Source organism: Mobula hypostoma, chromosome 8 (assembly GCF_963921235.1).
Source record: "Mobula hypostoma chromosome 8, sMobHyp1.1, whole genome shotgun sequence".
NCBI classification, from domain to species: Eukaryota; Metazoa; Chordata; class Chondrichthyes; order Myliobatiformes; family Myliobatidae; genus Mobula; species Mobula hypostoma.
This window is the reverse complement of record NC_086104.1, coordinates 106,092,449-106,113,414: the sequence shown is the minus strand read 5'-3', so window position 1 is coordinate 106,113,414 and position 20,966 is coordinate 106,092,449. Positions and strand designations below refer to the sequence as shown.

General features: G+C 39.8%; 1 protein-coding gene across 7 annotated transcripts in view; it reads left to right on the top strand.

The window, feature by feature from the left end:
- Positions 1–20,966, top strand: part of dop1a (DOP1 leucine zipper like protein A) — a 214,119-nt gene that overhangs the window by 162,035 nt on the left and 31,118 nt on the right. For all 7 annotated transcript variants that reach the window (XM_063056554.1, XM_063056552.1, XM_063056553.1 and 4 more), the window contains 5 exons: positions 5,132–5,214; positions 8,168–8,277; positions 11,382–11,531; positions 13,069–13,130; positions 18,481–18,633. In XM_063056554.1, coding sequence (XP_062912624.1) covers positions 5,132–5,214; positions 8,168–8,277; positions 11,382–11,531; positions 13,069–13,130; positions 18,481–18,633 — 558 coding nt within the window. The remainder of the gene's footprint in view (positions 1–5,131; positions 5,215–8,167; positions 8,278–11,381; positions 11,532–13,068; positions 13,131–18,480; positions 18,634–20,966) is intronic.

The window sequence follows — 20,966 nt, the reverse complement described above, 5'->3', positions numbered from 1 at the left end:
AGATAGATCATCTAAGGCTGTCACAAAATCGAAGTTAGTAAAACTAACTTTATCATTGATGAAAGATTTAAATTTGATAGATATATGGAGAAGAATTAATCCTAAAGAAGGAGACTATTCGTTCTATTCTAATAGACACAAAACTTATTCGAGGATAGATCTTTTCCTATTATCAATGCATATTCAACACAGAGTGAAAAATATGGAATATAAAGCAAGAATATTGTCAGATCATTCTTCTCTATTAATGACAATAATAATGACTGATAAGGAAGAAGTGGCTTATAGATGGAGATTTAATTCAACATTATAAAAACATCAAGATTTTTGCGATTTTATGAAAAGGCAGATACAGTTTTTTTTGGATACAAACTCTCATTCAGTGGATGATAAATTTATACTATGGGATGCGATGAAAGCATATTTGAGGGGTCAAATAATAAGTTATACATCTAAAATTAAGGAAGTATATATGGCAGAACTAGATCAATTTGAAAAAGAGATTACAAAATTAGAAAAAGAATCTCAAAGACATATGTCAGAAGAAAAACGAAGGCAACTTGTCAATAAGTAGTTACAATATAATACGCTTCAGACATACAGAATGGAAAAAGCAATCATAAGAACTAAGCAAAGGTATTATGAGTTAGGTGAGAGAGCACATAAAATTCTTGCTTGGCAGTTGAAAACAGAACAAGCTTCCAAAACGATAAATGCAATTAGAACAAGTGCAAATAAAATTACTTATAAACCTTTAGAAATTAATGAAACCTTCGAAAGTTTCTATTCTGAATTATATCAATCAGAGTCACAAAATGATGTTAATGAGATAGAAAGGTTTTTATCACAAGTAACTCTTCCAAAATTGAATTCGGAAGAACAGAAGGGATTAGATATGCCTTTTACATTAAAAGAGGTTGAAGAAGCTTTAGGTTCACTCCAAAGTAATAAAATCTCCAGAAGAAGATGGTTTTCCACCTGAATTTTATAAAAAGTTTAAAGATTTATTATTTCCTCCCTTTATGAAGTTAATACGTCAAGCAGAAAAAATACATAAACTCCCAGAATCTTTTTCAACAGCGATTGTAATAGTATTGCCAAAAAAAGACAGAGATCCTTTAAAACCAACATCATATAGGCCTATTTCTTTGTTGAACACGGATTATAAAATAATAGCAAAAATTTTATCTAAATATTTACCAAAATTAATACATATGGATCAAACAGGATTTATTAAAAATAGACAATTGGCAGATAATGTAACTCGGCTACTCAGTATAATTCATTTGGCACAAAAAAGGGAGGAGATGAGTATAGTAGTAGCCTTGGATGCAGAAAAAGCATTTGATAGATGGAATGGGATTTTTTATTTAAAGTATTAGAAAAATATGGGTTAGGAACATCTTTTATAAACTGGATTAAAACTTTAAATACTAACCCTAATGCTAAAGTAGTGACAAATACTCAAATTTCAACACCATTCCAGTTAAAAAAGGTCAACTAGACAAGGTTGTCCATTATCACCTGCTTTATTTGTACTGGCGATAGAGCCATTAGCAGAACTAATTAGAATTGATCCAGATATTATGGGTTTTAGAGTTAATCAGGAGGAATATAAAATTAATCTTTTTGCTGATGATGTTTTGATTTACTTAACAAACCCACAGCATTCGTTACATAAATTATCTTCTAGATTGGATGAATATGGGAAAGTATCAGGGTATAAAATAAGTTGGGATAAAAGTGAAATTTTACCTCTTACTAAAGGAGACTATAGCCAATGTCGATTAGCAACCCAATTTAGATGGCCGGTAAATGGCATAAAGTATTTAGGTATAAGACTTGATAATGATGTAAAGGATTTATATAAATTTAATTATTTACCACTATTGAAAAAAAATTCAAGAAGATCTTGACAAATGGATGATATTACCAATAACATTAGTGGGTAGAGTCAATGTTATAAAAATGAATATATTTCCTAGATTACAGTATTTGTTTCAAACATTACCAATACAATTGCCACAGAAAGTTTTTCAAGAGCTAAATAAATGTGTGAGAAAATTTCTTTGGAAAGGTAAGATGTCAAGAATATCATTGGAAAAATTGATGTGTAAATTTGAGTTAGGAGGGTTACAACTTCCAAACTTTAAGAATTATTATAAAACAAATCAACTTAGATTTATTGCATCTTTCTTCGATGATCGAAAACCAGCATGGATTAAAATAGAGTTAGACAAGATAGGAGAAAATAGACCTGAAGATTTTATATATAAATGGGAATCTAAATGGATACGGGAAAAGAAAGAATCTCCTATATTAAAACATTTGATTGATCTATGGAATAAGATAAATGTTGATAATGAAATACAGAAATCTTTATTAGCAAGGAGACCTTTGTTCCAAGACAGACTTATTCCTTTTACAATGGATAATGAACTTTTATATAATTGGTACCAAAAAGGGATTAGATCTATAGGAGACTGTTATGAACGAGGTATATTGATGTCATTTGAACAACTAAAGCATAAATATAAAATATCAAATAACACTTTCTTTTGTTACCTTCAATTAAGGGCTTACTTAAAAGGCAAATTGGGTCAAACAATATTTTTGCTAAAACCTAATGAAATTGAAATTTTAATTCAAAATGGAAAAATTAAAAATTTATTTCTTGTATGTATAATTTGATTCAAAAACAGGCAATTAAACAAGGAATCCACAAGTCAAAACAAAAATGGGAAATGGATCTGAATGTTAATATTGATGAAACAAATTGGTCAAGACTGTGTCTTGACAGTACGACAAATACAATAAACGTTCGACTTAGATTAGTACAATATAATTATTTACACCAATTATATATTACACCGCAAAAAATAAATAGATTAAATTCAAAAATATCTGATCAATGCTTTCGGTGTAATCAAGAAATTGGTACTTTCTTACATTCTACTTGGTCTTGTTCTAAAATTCAACCATTTTGGATAAATTTAAGAGTCTTAGTGGAACAAATTACTGGAACTCAATTTCCACATAACCCTGTATTATTTCTATTAGGTGATATTGCAGGGATAAAACCGAAACTTAAATTGAATAAATATCAGAAAGAATTCATAAAAATTGCACTAGCAGTAGCTAAGAAGGCTACAGCAGTTACTTGGAAATCTGATTCGTACTTAAGTATGAATCGTTGGAACAATGAAATGGCTAGTTCTATTCCACTCGAAAAAATTACTTATAATTTAAGAGATAAATATGAAACATTTTTGAATATTTGGCGCCCTTATTTACAAAAGATAAGATGGCATATTTAGTTGCTCCGGTGATAAAGATGTTGGTCCCTTGGGGAAAGTAATAAATAAATATACTAAATTTATTTTGAATCCCATGGAGCATGTGGAAACCTTCCAATATCCAGGCAGTTCTTTTTTTTTCTTTCTTTCTTTTCTTTTTAGGTAGGAGTATATATCGGGGGGAAGGGTTAAGGGGAGGGGGGACGGTAGATATTATCTTTTCATGTATTCACTTTGAAAACCCAATAAAAATTATACTAAAAAAAAACAACCCTTCATCAAAGCTGGTTTTAACCTGAAATGCTGTCTGCTTTCTCATTCCACAGATACTGCTTGGCTGGCTGAGTTCTTCCAGCAATTCTGTTTTTGTTTGTTGATATATCCAGCCCCCAAACCCACACAACCACTATCTTTCTCCCTCTCACACTCTCTTGCTTTCATTACAGTCAGGACTCACATGTTTTACACCTTACACATTTCCAACGGTCCCCATCTACAACCTCCTCACTTTAAGGGATAGTTTTTCACCAGCTTATCAGAACTGATTATGAAGTGAGACCATTGTATCTATTACATTCGGTGCAATGAAGTCCTGGACTTCCCAGTGCAGCCTGCACATGATCAGAGATTTGTTATGACAAAATTGATGAGGCAAAATAAATTCATGAACTACGATCTTTGATTCAGATTCAGTAGGTTCAATAGGTACATTTAATGTCAGGGAAATGTATACAATATACGTCCTGAAATTCTTTATCTTGGCAAACATCCACGAAAACAGAGGAGTGCCCCAAAGAATGAATGACAGTTAAACATTAGGACCCCAAAGTCTCCCCCCACAGCACCCCCTCCCATGCACAAGCAGCAGCAAGGCGACAATCCCCCCTCCCCACCAGCAAAAAAGCATCAGCGCCCTTCACCGAGCACTCAAGCGTGCAGCAAAGCATCAGTAAAGACACAGACTACTCGTTCAACATACCACAGGCTCTCGCTCTCTCTCCCTAATAAGGGAAAAAGAGGTGTCCCTGGTTTCACAGCGAGAGGGGAGACAAGACAGGCAACTCATTGATTTATGATGTTAAAAGACTGTTGCGTTGCTTTTTCCGAGCTCTGTGCCCAGAGAGTCAGCCCCAGGGCTCAGGTCTCTGGACACACTGCCCACGGCAGCTAACCTGTTGCTCCCGACGTTCCGTGTTCTCCCACGACGCCTCAGTCAGGGGCACCAGCCTTGAATCAGCCCATCTCCAGAGCCATGAAAACCTGGCACCCTGAAAGTGCACTCGTCTTCCAGGCTGCGTCCTTGGGATATCATAAAGCAGCCGGTCGAGAGGCCCTGAGAGCAAGTCCCATTCCTGCAAAGTCAGAGTGTAACTCCAGATCAGGGTCTTCAAAAGAACCTTGAAAAGGGGGAAAAAAAGAGATGTCAAAGATAGAAATAGAGCTGTTTCCGAAGCTACAAACCAAGGAGCTGTAGTGCCATCTTGACTTTTCTCTGCCCTCTGACTATTCATTTATTTATCATGTGTATATTGAAAGATACAGTGAAAGGGGTCGTTTGCATTAACAACCAACAAATCCTAAGGGTGCACTCGGGGCAGCCCACAAGTGCCGTTACGTGTTCCAGCACAGACAAAGCATGCCCACAATGCTAGGCAGAACAACACAGAACTGGTCAATGATTAATTGGAAGAAATGTCGCAAGAAATGATTGTGTTGCTCTGGGTTTCCAACATCAGCAGAATCTCTTGTGTTTAAGAAATTATTGTACTGTTTTATTGGCTTTCATGAAGGTGTTGCTGTGCAGTTAATCCTGTTCTGCTCTTTACCCTTTCCAGATATCATGTTGACCCCAGTGAAGGAAATATCCAATATAGCACCTTCTGTCTACAGTGTGCATGCATTGACCTTATTAGCTGAGGTATGTAGGTCAGCTTGCTTCCACCTTTCCCTCAGTGCACCTACCCACCTCTGAAGGCATTGGAATGTTCCGGTGCATCACTGGAGTAAGATTCTGGTGTGAGTCTGTCTATTTTACCCTCTTGATAGAGTATTGAAGGAATTGTGTCTGTACCTGGCCTTGATAATATCCTTAGACATTCTCGTGTGAAGAATCCATCAGGTTTTAAATGTTGTCCTTCTTCTCAGAATCCACTGGTCACAGTGTGGGTGAGGCCATCTCCATTTGTACACCTCGGTACCAAATAAAACGTAACTACTCATGGAGCCTTTCCAGAAGGCACTGGTGTGTAGCTTTTATAGAAACACAGAAACGTAGAAAACCTACAGTGCAATACAGGCCCTTCGGCCCACAATGCTGTGCCAAACATGTACTTACTATAGCCCTCTCTTTTTCTTTTTTTAAAATTTTTTTTTAATTTTATTTTTATTTGGATAAGGAATTCACAAATATCATGTACTTTTTCACACATATAACTTCCATTTTTTTATATGTATAAAACTATAATTATTTATACATTCTTAAGTACACATTGAGATGATATAAAAGGAAATTAGACACTTAAATAGATAATTATGTACTGTGGTAATTCTAATCTATTAGGCTAAGTAATGGTATTAGTTGTTAAGAAAAATGGTAATAATAGTTTCCATATAACTCTTCTGGACCATTTCCACTGGTCCAAAATGTTGTATATAAGCCTATGTAACAACCATTGTAGGTGTTTATATCCTAATTTGTTCATGCTTGCTCCTGCCTGCAGACATAATTATCCAATCCCTATGTACTTATTTACTTAATTTTTCCATTTTTTATCCCTTTCCCAAATCTTTCCCTTTACTTGTGTTAATTCTCTATTTTCCAAAAGAAAACAAAAAAAAAGACATTTAGACTAGGGGTACTTACGTTAGCAATATTACTGTGTTGATGAGAAGAGCAGTATAAATCACTAGGAGAGTCATCTAAAGTCTGCTCACATTGGGGTTATATATACAATCCATTTATTCCAGATTTGATTAAATTTTTCTTTTTGAATTCTCAGGGAATAAGTCAACTTTTCCATTTTAAATATTTCCAAGATAATTTCGTGCCAATCTTCTAATGTGGGTGGTATTGGATTTAGCCACTTTCTAGTGATTGATTTCTTACTTGCCGCTAAGAGGGCCTGCAGCAACTTTATATTTTCCTTCTGTTCAAGAAACAATACATGCCCCAAATAGAGCGTCTCAAAGTTCAGAGGTATCTGGGACCTAAGTACCTTAACTAATGTTCTATGAATACCTTCCCAATATAGACTTAATTTAGGGCAATCCCAGAAAATATGAAAATGATTTGCCTCCTTGGAGCCACACCTTCTCCAACACATCACATTTGTATCTTTATATTTTTCCTGATACGGGGTCTTGAAGTATCTTATAATGTTTTTCCAACAATGTTCTCTCCAAGTCAAAGAATTAGTCGAGGACCATTGAAAGCTGCAGATTTTCCCCCAAGCCTCCTCTGAAAGTACCAACCCCGCTTCTTTCTCCCACTTCTCTTTAATATACAGTGTATTTACATTCTTAGCATGGGAGAGTGCATTATATACTCGAGAAACTGATTTACTAGGTATTGAACTGCAAGCCGAATTCAGAATACTGTTGATAGGTCTGTATATCTACAACTCTGGTTAACATAGTTTCGTACTTGAAGGTACCTAAAAAAGTCATTATGTTCTAGGCCATGTTTGTCCTGCAGGATTTGGAAACTTTGTAAAAAGACCCTATCATATCTGCCTCCACCGCCGTTGCTGGCAGCCTATTCCAAGCACTCACCACTCTCTGCGTTTAAAAAAACTTACCCCAACATCTCCTTTGTACCTACTTCCAAGCACCTTAAAACTGTGCCCTCTGGTGTAAGCCATTTCAGCCCTGGGGAAAAAGCCTCTGACTATCCACACGATCAATGCCTCTCACCACCTTATGTACCTCTATCAGGTCACCTCTCATCCGCCGCCGCTGCAAGGAGAAAAGACCAAGTTCACTCGACCTGTTCTCATAAGGCATGCTCCCCAATCCAGGCAACATCCTTGTAAATCTCCTCTGCACCCTTTCTATGGTTTCCACATCCTTCCTGTAGTGAGGTGACCAGAACTGTGCACAGTACTCCAAGTGGGGTCTGACCAGGGTCCTATACAGCTGTAACATTACCTCTCGGCTCCTAAACTCAATCCCACGGTTGATGAAGGCCAATGCACTGTATGCCTTCTTAACGACAGAGTCAACCTGCGCAGCAGCTTTGAGTGTCCTGTGGACTCAAAGATCCCTCTGATCCTCCACACTGCCAAGAGTCTTGCCATTATATATGACCTACTAAAATGAACCACCTCATACTTATCCGGGTTGAACTCCATCTGCCACTTCTCAGTCCTATCGATGTCTTGCTGTAACCTCTGTTGTAATTTTGCAATGTTGGTGCTGAGCTAAGTATTTGTTGGCCTTGTGCAATGTTGATCAGTATTTGTAGCTATAAGTAATGAAAGCTAGTGTTAGCGAGTGGCCAAGTGGTTAAGGCGTTCGTCTAGTGATTTGAAGGTCGCTATTTTGAGCCTTGGTTGAGGTAGCGTGTTGTGTCCTTGAGCAAGGCACTTAACCACACATTGCTCTGCGACGACAACACCAGTGCCAAGCTGTATGGGTCCTAATGCCCTTCCCTTGGAAAACATCGGTGACATGGAGAGGGGAGACTTGCAGTATGGGCAACTGCTGGTCTTCCATACAACCTTGCCCAGGCCTGCACCCTGGAAACCTTCCAAGGAGCAAATCCATGGTCTCATGAGACCAACGGATGCCTATAAAAAGTAATGAAAGTGCATTGGAGAAGTAGTTGAGTTGTCGGTGGACTAACTGAAGTTTATTGTACCTCTCTCCTCCAGGTTTTGGCTCACCTTTTGGATATGGTTTTTCACAGTGATGAAAAGGAAAAAGTAATTCCATTACTTGTTAACATTATGTACTATGTGGTGCCCTACCTTCGCAATCACAGGTATTCCACTTATACAATTGCATGGGATTTAATTGGGATTTTGTCAATTGCAGGCCAGGTTTGCTCAGTGTGGACACTTCTTGGAAATGTCTTTCCAACGTGTATATCTTCTGCTTTCCCAGTGTGGGGTTCACTGTTGCTGTGTCTGTACCAAGATCTAAAAAGTAGAAAACAGTTAAAGAAAAACTGAACTGCTGAAAAGACTCAGCTAATCAGGTAGCATCTGTGGAGGCAAAAGGATAGTAGGTGTTTTGGGTTGAAACTCCACAGATACTTTTGCTTTCACAGATGCTGGTTGACCCACTGGGTTCGTCCAGCAGTCGTCTGTTGGGTCTAGATCCTAGCATCTGCTATCTCTTGTGTCTTTAGAAAGCAGATTTCATTTCTTTGCAATAAAACTTGCAATATTGTGAAAATGTCTGTTACCAATTGTTTCTTTTTTGTGTGGAACTGAACCATTTTCTCTGGTTCATTGGGCCTACTTTTGTTCAAGGGGGTGGGTGAGTGAGGTCAGGATTTCCTCTCTTTAAGAACTTCTTTCTTCTACCTCCTCATCTATGTGCTCCGTAATTTTTTTTAAATTTCCCAAATGTGTGGTATAGCAGTAAGTTGTAAAATTGGCTAATTTAATCCCTCACCTGTCCTCTGCTTCAGATCCAGCATGAGAAGACATCCAGGGGACCCATGGTGGGCAGACCTACAGCTGCAATCTCCATTGCTTCCAATTTAGGTCATAAGACATTGGAGCAGAATTAGACTATCCAACCCATCAAATCTGTTCCGCAATTCCATCATGGCAGATTTTTATTCCTCTCAGCCTCATTGTCCTGCCTTCTTCATGTAACCTTTGACGCTATCATGGCATCATTTGTTGGTGTTTGATATGCCAGTGAAGTGTCCAACATTAAATGCTAAACTGAGACATACCTGTACATTCCTTGCAGACTATCTGTTCAGCACCAGTTAGTGATCTCTCAAGATATTGTCAAATTTATAAAACCTGTTTCCAGCTGACCACATTTTAAGTGCTGCTGTATGCTATGGTTCATGTGAAACAACTTTGTCTTTTGGAGAAAATATCTTTTGGAGATCACTATTTTATTTTTTGGTTCTGAAACCTGCAGTGATCACTTGTTTCATACCCGTCTTTCATGTATCAGGGCTGCTTTAAATTGGGCAGCAATTCAGAACGACTGCCAATCAAGAGGTCACCATAAAGACACAAACTGGAATTACTCAGCACCTCAGGCATCCTCTGTGGGAACAGAAACCATTAACATTTCAAGTCGAGACCCTTCATCAGAATGGAGAAAGGAAAGAAACAGGTTGTGTTGCTAGTAAGGAGGGTCCAAGAAAGAATGGAATAAAGTGACTTTCTCTGGCAGGTGAAACGGTAGCCATTAAGGAGCAGTTAAACTTCTCAGTCCGTGTAATGTGCTGCTAATTGAACCATACAGCTCAGAAATAGGCACTTTTGACCCACCTTGTCCACACTGACTAACTATATCAATCTTATATTATGCACCTCTACTCCAAGTACTGTACTGTGCAGGAGTCTAAGGTACATACGTATATAGTGTGCCTAAGACTTCTGCACAGTACTGTATATTATGTTTTTCCAGTTACCAAATAACACTACTGAGCTAATACAAAGCTAAGTATTCTTATTTCTGTTTCTGAACCACCTTCCTATTTTAACCAATATACAGTACTGTGCAGAAGTCTCGAGCGTCCAAGCTATATATATATGTATGCTCTAAGACTTCTGCACAGTACTGAATCCGCCCCAATGCCTTCTGAACATTCTAATTTTATCTGCCTTCACTATCTGCTCTGGCAGCTCACTATATATATTCACCACGCTGTGTGTGGAAAGACCTACTCTGTACAAGAAATGGGTTGCACCTGAATTAGGGGGACCAATATCATGGCTGGGAGATTTGCCAGTGGTACTTAGGAGGGTTTCAGCTAGAGTGGCTGAGTGCCCGATGACAAATTGAGATAATAATGTAGCTAATGAGAGCAAATTTAGTGATCAGATTAGACAGAAGCACAGTAAAGAGAAAGGAAAGGCCAATGATTTATGTCAATGCAAAAGGCTTGATGGTAAGACTGATGAATTCAGGACGTGGTTTGACTCAAGGGCCTGGGATAGCATGCCTGAGGGAAGGGCAGCACTGGCAGCTGAATGCCATGCCTGTTTTGTATCTGTATCTTAGAAAAGAGGTGCAAGTAAGAGAGCAGGAGTTGCATTCTTGGTGAAAGAAAACATAACAATAGTCCTTTAGAGGAGATGATCTTGGGAGGTCATCCAGCGAGACCACATGAACTGAGAAACAAGAAGAGGGGTAGTCACTCTGATTGGATTGTATTATAGACCCCCTAATAGTCAGCTGGAATTTGATGTAGAGAGATTGTAGCTGATTGTAAATATAATAGAGTAGTATTCATAGGAAGTTTTAAATTACTGTGCCAATCAGAATGAAAAAGGCTTGGGTGGAGTGAAATTTGTGAAATGTGTCCAAGAAACCTTCCTTCAGCAACGTGTATGGCCTACACAACATCTCCTGGTGAATGAGGTAGGGCAAGTGTGCCAGTAAGCACTTTGGGTACAATAACCATAATTTTATTAATTTTAAAATAGTTTTGGAGAAGGGTATGATTGTTTCACAGGTTGTGGGGTCTAGGACGGAGCAAATTTGGACAGGATCCTGCAGAGGTTGACTGGGTGCTATTCCTAACGGGGAAAGGAGCAGTTACCAAGTGTGAGGTTTTTAAAAGTGTAATGTCCAGAGTTCAGGGTGAAGGGCAGGTTTTGATTGATGAGAGATTTTGAGGCTCTGGGTAAAAAAAAGAGGGAGGTACGCACTGCATGTAAACAATTGGGAACTAGTGAATTGTCTAATGACTACAAGAGGTGTAGGAATGCACTTGAGAGAAATTAAGAGGGCAAAAAGAGGATAAGAGAAGGATCTGGCAAGAAATAAGGAGAGGATAGCTTCCCTACTTTCTGTAGCTGTCTTTGATGAGGATTTTGCATTTATTTGGAGTGAACCATTTGGGAGCTTTCCTTGGGATCTGAAATATATGTGCTTCCCTTCCAGTGCCCACAATGCCCCAAGTTACCGAGCCTGTGTACAGCTTGTCAGCAGCCTCAGTGGCTATCAGTATACCAGGCGGGCTTGGAAAAAAGAAGCATTTGATCTTCTTATGGACCCCAACTTCTTCCAGATGGATGCGTCCTGTGTTAGTCAGTAAGTTGCGTGTGTTGCTTGCTTTCAATGTGTCCAGAAGAACAGCTTCTCACTCCACTTGTCATATTGCCAATGAAAACCATTGAAACCAACAACCACAATTATTCCAATCATCGGTAAAATTAATGCGAGTTTAACCAGTTAAAGTGTGGACTTTCAAGCCAGTGAAAGTAATTAACGCATTAATTCCAGAAAATTGTTCACTTTCTCTCAAAATTCCATGGAATAATTTAAACATCATTTAATAATTTGGCTTTAACTAAATGAGTAATAAACTCCATATCACGTCTGCTGGAAGCCACTAGAGCAAGTTTTATAACTGAGATCAGGAAAGAGGTGGACATGTTTCTGAAGGGAGAATGTGGCCTTTGAGATAAGATCCCTAGAAGATCTGATACGGGAGATGTATCAGATAGAAGTTATGAGGTATTAATGGCTGTGTAAAGTGGAGCATACAGAGGCCGTGAAATTGTCTGATGATTAACCAGAAGGTGGTCATTATTCCATAATGTTAAACAACTGTATACGTATTCCTTTGGAACCTTGCATATTTAATGTTCTTTATTAATGGTTTTCAAACAGGAAATAACTTGACATGGGGAATGGTTTTCACAACCTAAATAGATTCAATTCCATTCTTAAGCCATTAGCAAATGGGAAAGTTAACTAAAAAGAGTTCTCCATTTTAAAAAAAAGACCAAGTCTTTTTTCAGGTTCAAATATTGAAGGTGTGAATTTGGAAGTTTTGCATTCAGAAAAAGGAAATATAAGCTAAATATGCAGGTTCCAATTTTGGATTTACTACAGAAACCCCACAGGGAAAAGGAAGAAACCTCTGGTTGAACAATGCACTCTGGCTATTTTATTAGGTATATCTCTATACATGCTGTTAATGAAAATGTCTAATCAGCCAATTGTGGCAGCAACTCAATGCATAAAAGCAGCAGAATGGGTAAGAAATGTGATTTAAGTGACTTTGACCATGGAATGATTGTTGGTGCCAAACTGGGTGGTTTGAATATTTCAGAAGCTGTTGATCTAGGATTTCACACACAGTCTAGAGCAGGGGTTCCTAACCTGAGGTCTATGGACTGCTTGGTTAATGGTAGGGGGTCCATGGCATAAAAAAGATTTGTAAACCCCGCTCTAGAGTTTACAAAGAATGGTGTGAAAAGCAAAAAAAAAAATCTAGTGAGCAGTAGTTCTGTGGGCAAAAATGCCTTGTTAATGAGAGAGAGCAGAGATGAATGGCCAGACTGGCTCAAGCTGACAAAGGCAACAGTATCTAATTAACAGCATGTTACAGAATGCACAACACGTCAAACTTTGAGGTAGATGAGCTGCAGCAGCAGGAGACCATGAACATACGCTCAGTGGCTACTTTATTAAGTGCAGCAGTGTACCTGATACAGTGGCCTCTTCGTGTGTATTTATTAAATCGGTTAAAATATTTTCAATCTATTTATAATCTGATTAAGTGATGTCACACTTTGATAAACTCTTCCACAGTTAATGGATTTTGTGTTTTACACTGCAGTTGGAGAGCAATTATAGATCACCTGATGACTCATGACAAAACCACATTCAGAGATCTCATGAGTAAGTATGGGACTGATTCACTCATCTTGCTTCTTCAATTCTGCCTGTTTTGCACACATGTTAGTCTTCGCTTGACAGCTTTCTGTGTGTAACAGGAAAACTTCTCTGTGTGAAATATTTTGCAGATACTGCCAACATATAGAGTTGTTGTTAGTCCATTACTGCCGTAGGTGCAACCTCTTTTCTGGTCAAAATGTACAGTCGGCCCTCCTTATCTGCGAGGGATTGGTTCCGGGACCCCTCGCGGATACCAAAAAACGCAGATGCTCAAGTCCCTTATTCAACCTGTCTTAATGCAGTGGACATTAGGACCCAGCAGAACCCTGGACCTTATTTACCCTGTCTCAGTGCAGTGGACATTAGGACCCGGCGGCGGAGCTGTGAATCCGCAGTGTTTCTGTTCACGAAAATAATCACGATGATGATTGAAAATAAAGTAGAAATAATAAAGCGATTGGAAAGAGGTGAAACGCCATCGGTCATTGGAAAAACATTAGGCTACAGTCAGTCAACGATCGGAACAATTTTAAAGGATAAAGTGAGAAAGGCCCTGCCCCAATGAAAGCTACGATTATTACTAAGCAATGCAGTGGTTTAATTATTGGGTTTTGGGTTTTTGATCCTTCACATCAACCCGGCAGGGATGGAGAGCGTGTTCGGGAGCGGTCTGTCACTGGATTGAACTCGGTAAATTCCGTTCCCAAGCCCGGCGCTGAAACATACGTTTCTTAAGTGTTTTATATGCATAGAGAAGTAAAATATATACTATATACTAAGACAAACGTTTGACTAACTGACGCTAAATAATACTGGATGTACCTGTTCCGACTTACCTAGTAAGAGAACTTATGTTTTTTTTCTGATCCCAATCCACGATAACCTACACTTCCCGTATACTTTAAATCATCTCTAGATTACTTACAATACCTAATACAATGTAAATGCTATGTAAAATAGTTATTATAGTGCATTATTTAGGGAATAATGACAAGAAAAAAAAGTCTGTAATGCTCGAACAACAAGTGCAGGAAGAGCACTTCCAGGTTTTCTCGATTCGCGGTTGGTTGAATTCGCACATGCAGAACTCGCGGATAAGGAGGGCCGACTGTATAGACTTTTTAATAAAAGATTTAAGAATTTCAGACAGCATACATTTATTTATAACCAAATTTCAAAGTACGTGTATTATCAAAGTATCTATACTTCATGCAACTTTGAGATTCGTCTCCTTACAGGCAGCCACTAAAGAAAGAAACCCAGAACTCATTATAAAAGAAGAATGTCAAACACCCAGTGTGTAGAGAGAAAAAAAAACAAATTATATGCAAACCGTAAAAGTAAGCAAGTAACATTCAGAACTGAAGTTTATGAAGGTGAGTCCACGGACACAAAGCTGGGCATCACTGCAGCAGACTCAGGAACAGGCCTCAGGCTCAGATCAGTGCAGTGGATCTGGTCCGTCCTTCCGTATTGTTAAATTAAAAATTTCATTTTAGTGAAGAGAAACAATAGCATTTATAAATTCTTCATGAAAGGATGCAACATGGAGTTGTAGCTTCAGATAAAACCAAGTTTTATTTTCTCCTTTTTGCCTTATTTGCCCAAAATGAAATCCAGAATCTATAGATCTGCAGATGCTGGAACTCTGCGGTGGGGGGGGGGAAACCAGAATTGCTGAAAATACTCAGAATGAGGAAGGAAGCCTGACCTGAAATATTAACGATGTTCCTCTCCCAATAAATGCTGCCCAAATGGCTCACTGTTTGCCGCATTTTTTGTGTGTTTAGTCCTTATTTGCTCGAATCTGTTTGTGAAGTCTGTGCACTCTCTTTACAGCAGGGAATAATCCCATTAGACATGGAGCTCTATAGACACGCAGCTATGGAATGAAAACCTCAGCTAAAGAGAAGCAATTCTATAAAACACATAAAAGTTGAGGAATAAAATAAGCTAGATCACAAAGAAAAGCTACAGCACAAAGTTACAATTTCAAGGAATTTAGAAAGAGATTTATCATGTAGACACATAAATATCAAGAGAAATGTTTCTCCTTCTAATTTTCTGATGATGTTTCTTTCCTTCCCTGTGGTAGAAGCCATGTGGGTCCTTCAGGCCTGGTCCTTCATTCAGTAAGGTCTGGTGTCTTGCTGTCTCAACATCCAAAGTAAATTTATTATCAAAGTACATTTATGGCACCATATGCAACCCTGAGATTTGTTTTCTTGTGGGCATACTCAGTAAATCTAAGAGAAACAATACAATCAGTGAAAGACTGCACCCAATAGGGTGGACAAACAACCAATGTGCAAGAGACAACGAGCTGTGCAAATAGAAAAAAGGGAACTGCCCAGCCGTTCCCCAGGTCGAACAAAATCCTCTCTGCCTTGGCTTTGTAGAATCAGTGCTTCCTCCAATGTAGCTTTCTAGGACAGAGGATTCCAAAAATGTATGCTTCCCTGAGGGCAAGAATTGTCTCCTTATGTCAAACTTATGGCAAGCCCCTTTAGTATTTGCATGCTGGTTGGTATCACATACCATGGAGACGAAGGCAAAGGATTTGTTTAAAGATGGACTCTGCTATTTACTTATTTCTGGTTAATAATTGCCCACCCTCATCTCCAAACAGACCTGAGCTACACCCTTTTTCACCTCCCCCCCAAAAAAAGATGGTACTGAAAAAACAAAGAATAACAATGAAATAAAACGAAAGAGAAATGCACTGAGAAGACAAATAACATTAAAAATGATAAAGAATGAAACTACAGCAGGCATTGCTGTTAATCATGGATTTGGAAAGGTGAGATCATTTGTGGCTAACTGCATTGAATTATTGAAGAACTAACAGGAATAAAAATAAGAACATTGTCTTAATTTAACTATATTTTGTTTTACAAAGGCCTTTAGTAAATGCTTACCTATTGTATAAGATTCATGACTAAGTTTGGGACATGTGGACTTGAAAGCGTCTGGTGGAATAGGTAGCAAATACCAAACAGGCTATGGATTAAAAGGTTGCTGCTCAGACTGACAGAGCTGTGTTCTGTAGAGGAGCAATCTACTCTCTGGACCTGGAAAGAAAACCTACAAATTGTAAGCCATAGTTAACCCTGAGGAAAATTACATCAGATACAAAAAGACAAAAATAGACTTGAAATGTGGGCGTTTATATCGTCATTTTGGTAGGAGGAATAAGGAATCCACGTAATGGTTGCTTTATACAGGGCTAAAAAGGAGAAGAGAAACAAAGGGGTTTTGAATCTAGCAAGAATGTAATGCTGAGGCTTTATAAGGCATTAGACTGCACTTAGAGTATTGTGTACTGTTTTGGGCCCCTATCTAAGAAAAGATGTCCTAGCATTGGAGAGTGTCCAGAAGAGGTTCATGAGAATGATTCCAGGAATGAAAGGGTTAATCTTTGGGGCACATTCGATGGCACTAGATCCATATTGTTGGTGTTTAGAAGAATGAAGTGGGGTGAGGTGGGGATCTCATTGAAATCTCGATTATCGAAAGGACTAGAAGGAGTGGATATGGAGAGGATGTTTCCTATAGTGGGAGTGTCTAGAACCATAGGGCACAGCTTCAGAATAGAGGGACGCCCATTTCAAACGGAGATGAGAAGGAATTTCTTTGCCATAGATAGCTGTGGAGGCTGAGTCAAAGATTATGGAAAAAAGGCAGGAGAATGGTGTTGGGAGGGATAATAAATTAACCATGATGGGATGGCAGAGAGGACTCAGTGGACCAAATGGTCTCACACTGCTCTTGTGTCTTATGGATACTGATCATTAAAGTGGCAGTGCAGATTAATACAGAAGCGAACGTGTGTTTCCAAGCACCCAAAACCTCATCATTAACTGTAACATTTTGCCAACCACTGAAGTCAGGTTAACTAGACTCTCCTGTCGTTTATCTCACTCCCTTCTCAAAGAGTGGAGTGACATTTGTAATTTTCCATTCCTCCAGAACCATTCCAGAAGGTCACTACCACTGCCTCCACAATATCTTTAGCTACCTCTTTCAGAACCCTAGGGTGTAGTTCCTGTGGTCCAGGTGTCTTATCTACCTTCAGCTTCCCAAGCATCTTCTTTGTAGTAATAGTGACTACACTAGCTTCTGCCCCCTGACTCTCTCAAATTTCTGGGATACTGGTAGTGTCTTCCACGGTGTCTTGCCCTTCCTAAAGTCCACAATCAATTCCTAGGTCTTACAGATGCAAGTTGTCGTTTCAACACCACTCAACCAGCTGATCTATCTCACTCCTGTATGCTTCCTCGTCACCATATGAAATTCTGCTAACAATAGTGGTGTCATCAGCTTTTGAGCTCTGCCGAGCCACATAGTTTTGGCTGTAGAGAGAGTAGAGCAGTGGGCTAAGCACACATCCTTGAGGTATGTTGGTGTTGATTATCAGTGAGGAGGAGATGTTATTTTCGATCCTCACTAACTGTGGGCTCTTGATGAGGAAGTCAAAGATCCAGTTGCAGAGGGAGGTACCAGGTCATGATACAACCAGTTAGGATACTCTCCACTGTGCATCTATCGAAGTTTGTCAAAGTTTTCCATGATATGCCGAATCTACCCAAATTTCCAGGCCCTTCACTAGGCATTTGCATTTTCCTTTGACAAAATAAAAAGTCTGATTTATAGTTCACCAGGTATCTGATTTTTGAGGCCCTTAATTTCTTGTCTGTTTCCTCTCAATATTTAATACTAAATGTAAAGAACAAGTGCTTTTAATGTGGCTTTCTTTTTCAGCCATTGAGATGAGGAAGAGATAGTGTTATTTTGACCGTGGTTAAGGCGTCGGTCTAGTGATCTGAAGGTCACTAGTTCGAGCCTTGGCTGAGGCAGCATGTGTGTCCTTCAGCAAGGCACTTAACCACACATTGCTCTGTGACGACACCGGTGCCAAGCTGTATCGGCCCTAGTGCCCTTCCCTTGGACAACATCGGTGGTGTGGAGAGGGGAGACTTGCAGCATGGGCAACTGCTGGTCTTCCATACAACCTTGCCCAGGCCTGCAACCTGGAAACCTTCCAAGGCGCAAATCCATGGTCTCACGAGACTAACGGATGCCTATAAAAAATTTTGTTGAAACAGAATCTGAAATTCCAAATCATTCCTACCAATTAGTAGCCCAATCATGAGAAACAGTCTCCCTGTTGGAGTTATTGAAGAGGCTGATGAATGCTGGAGCAGGTCTGTTGGTATCTCGGGATTTCAGCTCAGTGATCTTCTGTCAGAAGTGGCAGGTTGTAGGTTTCTGTGTGTGAGATGTATAACTGAAGGTGAGTAGGAGTTGTGCGGGCAGCTGCTGTGTCTTCATGGCTTCTCCTGCATTCCCACAGCTCGAGTGGCAGTGGCACAGAGCAGCTCCCTCAACCTGTTTGCGAGTCGCGAGGCAGAGCTGGAGCAGCGGGCGATGCTGCTGAGGAGACTTGCCTTTGCCATCTTCAGCAGTGAAGTGGACCAGTACCAGAAGTACCTGCCAGACATACAAGGTTGGTAGCATCATTCCAGAGTCCGTTTGGGGTCATGTACCTTGCCCACTTGAAAGTAGAGGAAGTTACAAGTATTACCTCACATGATATCATGGTGATGTTGTCAGTCTGGCAAAGTCAAGAAGGTTTATAACTATAATGAACTGTGTTTGCAGCTTTGTTCATATTGATAAGTTGAAAAAATCTGAATGTAATGAAGCTGCAAGATCTTGCTGATACAAATAATAATCCTTTCAGCTATGTAATCCGAACATTACAAAGTATTACAAGGGACAGTGATGTGCATTCAGCCCAACAGATCCATGCTGGGGGCTAAATCTCATTCAAGCCTCTCCCCACCTCTCTTGGCCTAACTCAAAGTTAGTACATTCAACGGGCAGTTGGGAAGCAAACAGTGTGATGCTGCTTATTGCAAGAGAAGGGGCATCTTGGCTCAATTATCCAGACCGCAACTGGAATATTGTGGACAGGACTGGTCACCCTACCTAAAGAAGGATATACTTGTGCTAAGGAAGAGTGGCAGGGGTTCGTCAGATCAGTTCATGGGGTCGGGTGGAGTTGTACTATGAGGAGAGGTAATGCAGACGGGGTCTATAGTCTCTAGAGTTGAAAAGAATGGGAAGTGATCTCATTGAAACTTGCACTATTATGACAAGGTTAGATGAGGTAGGGTGCAGGGATTTCCTTCAGCTGAACTGTCTAGATCATGGCTTCTCAGTGTCATTAAAGAGTCTGCTGGTTGGTGCAGTCAATACTTCTGTTCCTATTTCTTACGCTCTTACTTCGAGCACACCATCTACTTCAGCTCGAATTTAATTTGTTCACCTCAAAACCCCTCCTTTTGGATGTTTCTTATTCTGGACTTGGGGTTTCTCCTGAATTCCTATTTATTATTCACAGTCTAGCATTAGTGGTTGTCCCATGAGCAGAAACGTGTTTCTGTGTATGTTCTGCCAAACCCAGTCAATATTGCAAAGGCCATCTCATTAACATCTGTGGACTAGAGAGTTGCCACAGTTTAGTTCAGCAACAACATGCCATAATTATATTGACAGAGTTGTACCTTTCAGCCAGTGTTCTCCATCTCCACCCCTAGATGCTACCTGCCTTATCAACAAGACAGTCCTTCTACAGGGGCCAACACAGTGACATTCAGTGCAGAAGGACTGGGAGCCCTCAGTGTGGACTTCAGACCCATGGTCTCAATGCATCAGGTCAAATATGGACAAAGAAACCATCTCCTGATAACCATCCACCACCCTTCCTCAGCTCTGCTGCTCTGTGTTGAGCAACACCTGGAAAAAGCACTGAAACTAGCAGGAGTACTGAATGTCCTTTGAATACGGGGCTTTCAAAGTCCATCATTATGGGTGACTTGGGAGTACCTCTACAGATCCAGCTGGTCAAGTCCCACTTGACTGGGTCTTCAGCAGAGAGCAGGTGAAACCAACACTGGGCATCCTCACCAGTCTACCTGTGGCCATTGCATCTGTCTATGAGATAACTGGAGAAAATAACTGGAAAAAACACACATGTGTACACACAGACACTCACACAGGCACATACACGGACACACACACAGAGTTGGGAATAAACAGTTGATGTTTCGGGCCAAGCCCCTTCAGCAAGGAAAGCAAGATATCTTTTAACAGGGCACATTGCACCTACTGGCTGCAGCCTTCTGTATTTACAGATGAATATGCTCCTCTCATCGACAGCTCTTCTTGTCCCATCTTTCAGCTCCTGTCTCATTACCCCTCTATTTCATTTTGCACCATCATCCCCTTAACCTCTGCTGCCTCTCTACCATCCTCCTCCAGTTTAGTGGAGCTGTTCGGAACCCCAAACTACACTTGTCATTGAATGTTTGTGACGCGGAGGCCATTCAGCCATTCCTGGTTGAACTATTACTTTTCATATGAACCCCCCCCCCCACACACAACTGGGTCAGTGGTCACACCCCTTCAAGTACACACCCAAGCACTGGTTCAGTATGATGACTTCTGCCTCTCTCACACTCTCAGACAGTTTCAGACCAAGATACCCACTTGGTGAAAAAAGCTCTTGTCACCTCATTCATTAAATTTGTATCGCCGGTTGTTGACCCAGCTGCTACTGGATATATATTCTTCCTATTCATCTATCCACACCTCTCAATTCTGTACATTAAGCTTCCTTCAGCTTCCTGTATTCCAAAGAAACTATCCCACGTTATCGAGTGTTTCCTCAGAGCTAAAATGTTTCAATGCTGGCAACATCTTGATGAATTTGCTCTGCACCCTTTCCTGTGCAATCACATCCATCCTGTGGAGTGGTGGCTGAAGCTATACACT